This window comes from Stegastes partitus, unplaced genomic scaffold (assembly GCF_000690725.1).
Source record: "Stegastes partitus isolate 25-593 unplaced genomic scaffold, Stegastes_partitus-1.0.2 Scaffold224, whole genome shotgun sequence".
Taxonomy (NCBI): Eukaryota; Metazoa; Chordata; class Actinopteri; family Pomacentridae; genus Stegastes; species Stegastes partitus.
The window spans coordinates 372,595-381,292 of NW_007577955.1; the positions used below are offsets into that span (position 1 = coordinate 372,595).

The 8,698-nt window shown below is 36.5% G+C and overlaps 1 protein-coding gene across 1 annotated transcript in view; it reads right to left on the reverse strand.

Annotated features, from left to right (window-relative positions):
- Positions 1–2,362: 2,362 nt before the first annotated feature.
- iffo1a (intermediate filament family orphan 1a) overlaps positions 2,363–8,698 on the reverse strand; it is a 24,838-nt gene continuing 18,502 nt past the window's right edge. Inside the window, exons 8-10 of the mRNA XM_008281142.1 lie at positions 6,020–6,115; positions 5,768–5,898; positions 2,363–3,844 (exon numbers count right to left, since the gene is read on the reverse strand). Of these exons, the coding sequence (XP_008279364.1) occupies positions 3,691–3,844; positions 5,768–5,898; positions 6,020–6,115 (381 nt within the window). The 3' untranslated portion in view covers positions 2,363–3,690. The remainder of the gene's footprint in view (positions 3,845–5,767; positions 5,899–6,019; positions 6,116–8,698) is intronic.

Here is an 8,698-nt window from a genome sequence, read left to right on the forward strand (position 1 = left end):
ATCACCAGGGAGCAGTTGAGTAGTTGAGCAGTCATCAACAACAAGCTAGTATAGTATGCCACGAAAATGTCATGGTGTTGTGTGTAGTTACAAACATCACAGTATAGTTTGCCGTTAAAAACGTTATAATAAAGTATTTAGAAAATTATTAGCGTAGTTAAAAGTAGTACGTGTATTCAGCACATTCAGTTTTTCATGTAATGGAATATGTTTTACTTATGTTAATAATTATTAATATTTGCATATGTAACTTGTTGTTTAATTCAGTAAAAGTCAAAAGAAGGCAGTTCTTTCATATGTAGTGCAATACTTCTAGAGCTACTTTAAATCAGGTGAAGAAACCACATATTTATTCTGCCATTAACAGATGCATCATATCTCATAAATAAAATGTAGCTCTGAAAAGTGTATTCAGTATACATATATATATAAATATTTTTTTTTCTTCTGGAGATCAGGTAGTTACTTACTGTCACTGTAAACAAAAAAGTCAAAAAACATTTTTTTATTTTTTTTTAAATGTCATTTATTCTGTGCATCTTTTCATTTGGCTTCAGTAAACTCCTCAAACATACAGCTCAGCACACCAACAGCTAATGACCCCAAGAAAACAAACAAAATACCCAGAATTCCTGCTTCAAAACTGCCACAGAGAGCACAGCAGCTTCAGTTTTGTGGCATTTTGTTCACACACTCTTGAGTTTCTACTGCTGGGGATTGAATCCGCAGTTCGTTCTTCAACTGATTTATTTGGCTTTTCTGTCTTGCGTTACATTGTCATTCCTGAGCTCTAATTCCTGTTTCATGAATTCTTCCTTTCTGTCCTCTCCACAGATTCTACACACATTCGGATTATATAGATATCGACATTTCACTTAAAGCAGCATCTGCACTGTTTCACAAGGTGAGTGATGTTTGCCTACTTTGCTTTCGTCTATTGCATACTTGCAGTTACTTTGTTTTTGCACGACATTAAAGGAACAATATGCCATTTTTCATTTCAGTCGATGTCATCACTGAGCAGAGATCAATGTGTCAAAAATAGTAGATGTGAACCCATTTTACAGAAGGACTGCAAATGCGTTCAGCGAAGAAAACGACACGACTGAAATGAAAAGTGTTCCTTTAATGGGTCTATTTTCTGTGATGAACACGGCAGGTTATTGAACAAGCAGACATTCATGTAATCAAAGATGTGACGATGTTTGAAGAGGTGAACCTTAAACTGGAAAACATTCACTGCAGCATCAGCAAAGACAGGAAAACCAGCATAAAACACATTTTAAATCCTGATGGAGGCTTCAGATCCCGTCAGTTGTAATCATTTCTGGAGGCGTATTTGCTCTGGAACAACTACGAAAAGGCGACTTTTCTAAAACTACACTGATGCTGGCTTTACTGCTGTGACACTACAAATAGGTCTAATTCAACTGATGGCAACAGCACCTAAAGACCTAAGAAAAGGCCTAAATAAAATGTTAAATTGCATTAATCTAAATCAGCTAAATGTACATCTTAAGACATGAAGCTTACAGCATCTACAGTCGAGCATTATACACAGCATTATTATGTACATTTGATACAGTATTTAGCCTTTACAAACTGTACATTTTACAGGACAAAGATTTCTTAAAATAGGTTTTTTAATTTTGTAAAATAAAGCGCTCTCAAAGTCACAGACAAACAAATCTGTCAGGTCACAGAAGAAATGAATGAGATTGGTTGTTTAGGATTTTGAGAGTCATCAATAGAGAATCTGTTGACTTGCACTAGTAATATTAATAATAGCCAATCCAGACGTGGAGTCTGGTGGGTTTATAATGCCTTCTCTTTATGTTTTGCACAAAAAACCATCGAGTGTAAAACAAATTCCTATCTCAGTTTTAATCCGAGATTTTTTTTTCCAACACTCAGTTTAGCAAAGAAAAAGACTGAAATTATAGGCCTTAACTGTTTTTTGTTGTTGTTTTTTTTGTTTTTGTTTTTTTTGCAGTTTATCTGTCCTTCAAGTTTTACAAGCCAAACATGTTTTGTCTCAGATTTTGCTTTAGATGCAATTATCAAATCAAATCCAAAAAAAAACTAACTCTTGGTCAAGTTTATGGATAATTTCAGCTTTGGACAAGTTGAACAAAAGAAGTCAGACTTCTGTGTCTGTCGGTCCAGCTTGTGTTAACTAAAGTATACATGTTATTGTATAGTTTTAACCTTTAATATTCAAATTAGTCTGGTAAATTTGGAAAGTTAATCTTATTTATATTGCACTTAAATTGCAATATTGCGTTTAAAACAACAGCGTTTTTCAACAGAAAGCTGCTGTGACTGCAAATTTGGATAGTTTTCCCTACATGTCTGCAGAAATCTTCCATATATTTTCCTGTGTACATAATGGCATAAAAATGCCAGAAACATAATTTTAGTGGAGAAAAACTCTAGTCATATAATTCAATCTTATTTTTAACCTAGAAACAGTCAAATTTTATATTTTAGGTCAACAGACTAGCCAGAATCAGCCTTTACAAACCTACCATGTGCATCTGTCTGTAACTGAATGTAAACTTGTCCTTAGAGAGTTATAATCCTTAAATTTGCCAAAACAATTGAGAAGCTAAGCTGCTGCCCCGAGTACGTTTTGCCATTTTGGATGCAGACAAACAATTCTAAGATCTAAAAAAAAAAAAGAACAACTATTCAAATAAATATAATTCAGGTTAGTAATAATGTTAATTTGCTTTAAATCCATCAGAAGGAAAGCAGGAAAATCAAACTAATAAAACATCACGCTTTAGACACGTGACAAACATCCACGTTTCATGCCACCGTGGAAGGCATCAGATTTTTTCAAATGTTGGCGTCAGTTTAAGGCAAATTGGGCTTTAATAGCTGAAGTTTTTTTTTATTATTATTACAGTAAATTCCCCCCAAAATAGGAACTGGCTCATATTTTATTAATTAAACTTTAGCTTTAAACATTTTAAATAATAACATATAAACACAGAATAAAATGAAAAAAAAAGATAGAATAAACAGTTCACTCTGTAATATTAAGTTTAAAATGGTAATATGTGCAAAACTGTGTATTTTCTTTGTGCATTGCTGCCTCTCTGTGCACTGGTTTGATCCTGCAGCCGAAAGGCAATATTACAGAAACTTGTGCAAATAATAGGCTCCCTGGGTGCAAAATAAAATTTAAAACGAAAAACATCCCATTCATCTAATCACAGGAAAATAGAAGAAATAGGAAAATTCTTTTAAAAGTGCAGCTTGGTTCTGTTTGACCTTCAGTGTAGTTACAGTTGCTAACCACAGGAGGGCAGCACTTGCACATTATTGCCTTTTCTAATGCAGCTCAAATCCTCAAACAACAGCCTTGGAAGTTGATTCATATGTCAATAATATATCCTTGCAAGCACATTATGGGTTTGTAAAGAAGCTGGAGAAACTTTTTTGCAGCTTAAAACAGAAACAAGTCCTCTCTAATCCTCCTGCTGCCACGTCGGCCGATGTTGTGACCAGATTGGCTGCTTAAAGATCAAGAAAAGACCTTTTACATCTGCTGCTTTTAAAATTATATATACCCCAGTTAAACAAAAACCCCAGAGCCGTAATTTTATTTTTTGTGTTTGTTTTCTGCATTGATTTTAGGCTCTGAAGCAGCTTTAGATGGAGTATCAGCAGCGACAGCAAGTGTTAGGGTTTCCTCCAGGTCAGAGGAGGGATGGCGGCGTTGACATCGCAGCAGGAATCGCTGCTCTCGGACTCGGCAGGTAGAGCCGGCTTTTTCCTCTCCTTCTCTTCGTTGTCCGAGTCGTCCACCGTCAGCGGGATGAGAGACGTGGACTTCCTGAAGCAGAGTAGAGAGAAGAATACAGGCTTGTAGTCGCTAAAAGCTGCACTGTTGTTGCATCTTTTTGCTGTTTTTTTTGGGCCTCCTCGCAGTCACTGTTTGTGATGTACTTCTCGTAAAATGTTACATTCAAAACACAGATCAATATGTCTGTTTTTTGTAAGATAAATCCCTTTTATCCCTCTAAAGTCCATCCATGCTGTATAGAGTGTAAAGTTCTGTATTAATCTATGTTAAACTGGAACATCCATCGCTAAACAGATACATTTATCAGGTACTTAGAATTCAATCTTGAGAGCCCTCTAGAGGAAGTTTCAACACTATTCACACTTTTTCATGCAAGTTCCAAGTGACTAATAGTTAGAGGCGGCCTTAAAGGCATATTTTCGCTTCTTGAAGAAGTGTTGTCGCAATAATCACTATATTTCCTGTACCTACCACCAGCAGCCCACTGTTGATGCTACCCCAGTTTGGAGAAGCAAACAGTACGAGCACAGAAGCAAAGCAATGAACTGCTGTGGATGGGGTCGGCAGCAAAAAATCATTTCAGCTCAACAAAATCAATATCACTTTCAGTGTATGCTGTTTTTAGAATATTTTCACTGCTTTACCGTCCTGCTTGACCGCCTTTCTGACGGGAAACTGAAGCTGCTATATTGCTCTCTTTAGAAGCACCAGACTCCGTTGACAAAAAAACAACAAATTCACATCAGAACATGGGAGTTACAGGTCTATCGCTGTGTGACGTTGGTGCTTTAGGACGGTAGTTTAGCTCCAGAGTAACCATTTAATAAATTAACTAACTGGCAACTGCTTGGTAATTATCCACCCAACCGGTCGAGGCAGATGGCCGTCCCTCCCTGAGCCTGGTTCTGTCGGAGGTTTTTTTTCCCCTGTGGGGGTTTTCGGCTCCTTCCCACTGTTGCGGACTGCTTGCGGACTGCTGAAGCTTATAGGGAATCCAAATGTTTTGGATTGTTGGGTGTTTCTGTTTCTGCCTTTGTGAAGCGCTATGAGATGACTTGTTGTTGTAAATATGCGCTATACAAATAAAATTGAATTGAATTGAATTGAATTAATGTAAAATGACTGCTTATATCAACAGAATCTGGTGGCTCTGGAGGACATATAGAGCTAAAACTACATAGAGGTGAAAACATTCTAAACCACATCACATTGTTTGTATTGGCAGGCCAATCATTAGCATAAGGGTAGTTTATATCTACAATAATAAAAAGAGTAAAATGTCTAAGGAAGATTTTGTTATGGTGACAATCTTTAAGTAGCATTCTCTCACACTCTCTCTCTATACATCATGAAGGTTAACAGAAGTAAAACTAACATTTTAGCCCATTTTTCAACTCCACTGATGAAAAACCAACTCCTCAACTACAAGTGAACTACAAGTATCTCCACCCTGGAAATAGTTGTGTGTATTTTCAGAATACATGTCAAATTGATGGAAATGTTCTCTTAACCCTGCAAACTCCAATTTTGCCATATTTTCACAAGGCTGATTTTTTCACTACTGTTCCTGTACTTCTGTGGAAACAGCACGACCATGCCTAGAAGTGTTTGTATAACATTTTTCTAAGTCGCGCTGTAGATATTGTACTACAGATCTTTTAAATTTGCTTCCATACTTTACAGTGTGATCAGCTCTCTCAGCCACTGTGAACATTTGACAAACTATTAAAAACTCCTGTCAGTGTAAAACTATTTTGTAGGTACAAAATAGTTCAATAACTCCACAACCTTCACTTTGCAAAAAACAAAAATTGAACATCACAGCCTCGATAAAGGAACAACTCATCGAAGTTGTGCGATTGGAATAAGACTGCAGCAGTCATAGCCTCCTTCAGCCCATAAATTCTGACAGTTGTTGGTTATGCTTGAATTCACATTTTGTGTGTTTGTTACCTGTCTCCGCTCTGTGTGATGAGTCTCCTGCAGGTCTCCATCTGGACGTCCAGGCCTCTCTTCATCGAACACATCTCCATGTACTCGTGCAGGTGACGGTTCATGTCGCTCTTGGCCGTGGCCAGTTCCAGCTGGCCAGGACATGCAGACAAACACATGTTGGATTTAATGACTTATTATTAATGACTTTGACAACAGCTGCTCATACTACATTATTTTAACCGCTTGTTTGGACGACTGTTACGGTCTCACCTCTATCTGGTCGATGGTTTCCTGGTATTCCTTCTCTCTGGACTTAAACAGCGACTCTGTGTCTTTGATCACTTTCTCGATGGACTCCTCCTGCAGCTGTTGTGTTTGTCAGAGTGGGAAAGAAGAAGAAAAGAAATAAACAGTCAATTTGAGACTCTTTTGTGATTCCGGTAGTGATTAATCAACATTTTTCTGCTGCAAATCTTTTCTGCTGCAGAATTATGACATTGGTTGAATAAGACTTTAGAGGGAAATCAGGGTCAAAACGCAAATTAAAGAATATACTGAAGTTAAAAGAGACCTTTCTATTTAAAGGATATAAATGGTAAAGATTCCCTTATTGTATTTTCATGATTAAAACATGAAACTTGTATTTTATAGCAGATGTTCAACAGTACACAGGCAGAAAAGCCTTTTTTCTCCAGTCGCTGACATTTAACTCAACCACGTGATTGTTTCTGCTTCCAAAAAAGATCTGCATTACTAAATCACCAACACAAACAAGAGTAGTTTATACATTAAGTTGTTCTTTAAAAGAAACTTTAGAGTCAAAAATGCAAATGTGTATTATTTAGTTTTGTTACTCTGGATCATTAGTCTTTTTATTAGGCTGAATATTGAACTATGCTGACAGTTTGCCACTGTTTCATAAAATCACATTACAAATAAACATGTGCAATGTATGTAAAAAAATAAATAAATCAGAAAATGGTAGTTTGCGCCAAAAAAAAAAAATAAAAAAAAAATCAATGGACAAATGTTAGATAATCACTCCCCAAATGTTAAAAGATTTGACTGCAACTAACAATTATTGTCAAAAATTGCTTACTTGCAAAATTAAAAAAAAAAAAAAAAATCTAACAACAAAATACTGTAGAATTACCACAATAATTCTGCAAGATGATGAATTCAAACATTTTCGATGTTATTTGATTTGCTGTTATTTGTCATTTTTGTTCGATTAATGACTTAAGAGATCAAATAAAGTTACATTTTTATTAATTCAACATTTTGGCTATACGAGGGATGTTCTTTTGCCCCTTATCTGTCGATACCCAGTACCATTTTCCTGGATATAATACACACTTCAAGAATAGTAGATTGTTTAGATATCTGGATATATAATTGCGCCACCAAGTGGAGCATCGTACTGGTGAATACTAGAGCAGCCAGAGGAGGTGGACAGTTTTGTGTTGGTAAGCAGAGAACATTGTGGGGATTTAGCTAGTAAAGGGGCACCATGACTCTCGACAAGTGCATACTAATTAAATTATTCCCATAGCTTGGTAGCATCTATAACAGCTGCGTTTGTGACTTTTACCATGTCTCTGTAGCTTAGAACAGCAATGTCAGCACAGGACAAATGTCTAGTGTGTTTAGTTAATATTAGAAAAAAATCAGCAATTAAAAATGCAGCATTTTTTAAGAAAATTATTAGAATTCAGACACCCCGAGACACAAAAAGGAAGGATTTTGAGGGATGTGAGTCAGCTCAGTTAAAAACTCGATTTTCTAATCAGCCAAAATGTGTGAAGACACCTGTTAGAACGCTCTGCAGGCCTGTTGGAATCTTTTAATCTGTTTTAGTTTCCCTGCCGCATCTTTTGACTCTCTAAGCAGGTCGTTGGCCTCTTCTGGTTTAAAAACAGCTTACAGTTGACCAGGATAGACTAGAGCCATCTGCGTCATCACTCAGACCTGCTGCACTTAATTATCACCACAGACTATAAACAGTTTGTCAGCAGGTCAGGTCATCCTAATGGGACAAAGTAAAAGTGCCCCAGACAGGAAACACTGATCACCTCCATGACGGTGGGAAAATAGATCTGAACAGAGCGGGGTGGGGAATAAATGTGACCTAGTTCAGGTGAAGCTGATGCTGCTGCTTGAGCTTCTCCATCAAACAGTCCAGTACATTAATCTTGAGGGTGTTTTCTGATAGACATGACGTTGCTCTATCTTTAGGTGCCTATGTTTTATTAATTTCAAGGATGCAAGCCTAGATTTTTATTATTAACACATTTTCGAACAAAGTCCATCTGTTTCATTTAGTTCTACTGCTCTTTTAACAAACAAAGACTATTGTAACCTATATACAGTTTAAAATCTTTTTTAAATACCACTTTTGTGAGCATCTAAGTTCAGTTTAAAAACTGAAATACAATATCTTCTTAACTGTGAAACTGAAAGAGCACAAGAACAGATTTCTGCTTTAAATCTGAACTCAGATGAGCAAGAAGCTCTTTACTCAAGGTTTTTGTCATTTTACTGTTAATATAAAATGTGTGCAAATTTTATTTCGGCTTAGTAATATTATTTTTTTTAAAGCCTTTCAAAAGCTAAGTTTTTGATTCATTAATTAGATTGTAAAATGTCCTGGCATGGATCCCTTTAAATGTGGTTTATATATGCTATTATTGTTATTAATTATTATTGATATTCTTCTTCTTCTTCTTCTTATTATTATTATTCTCCATCCATCCATCCATCCATTATCTATACACCGCTTAATCCACACTAGGGTCGCGGGGGGCTGGAGCCTATCCCAGCTGACTTAGGGCGAAGACAGGGGACACCCTGGACAGGTCGCCAGTCTATCACAGGGCCACACTTAGAGACAGACAACCAAGCACACTCACATTCACACCTACGGACAATTTAGAATCACCAATTAACCTC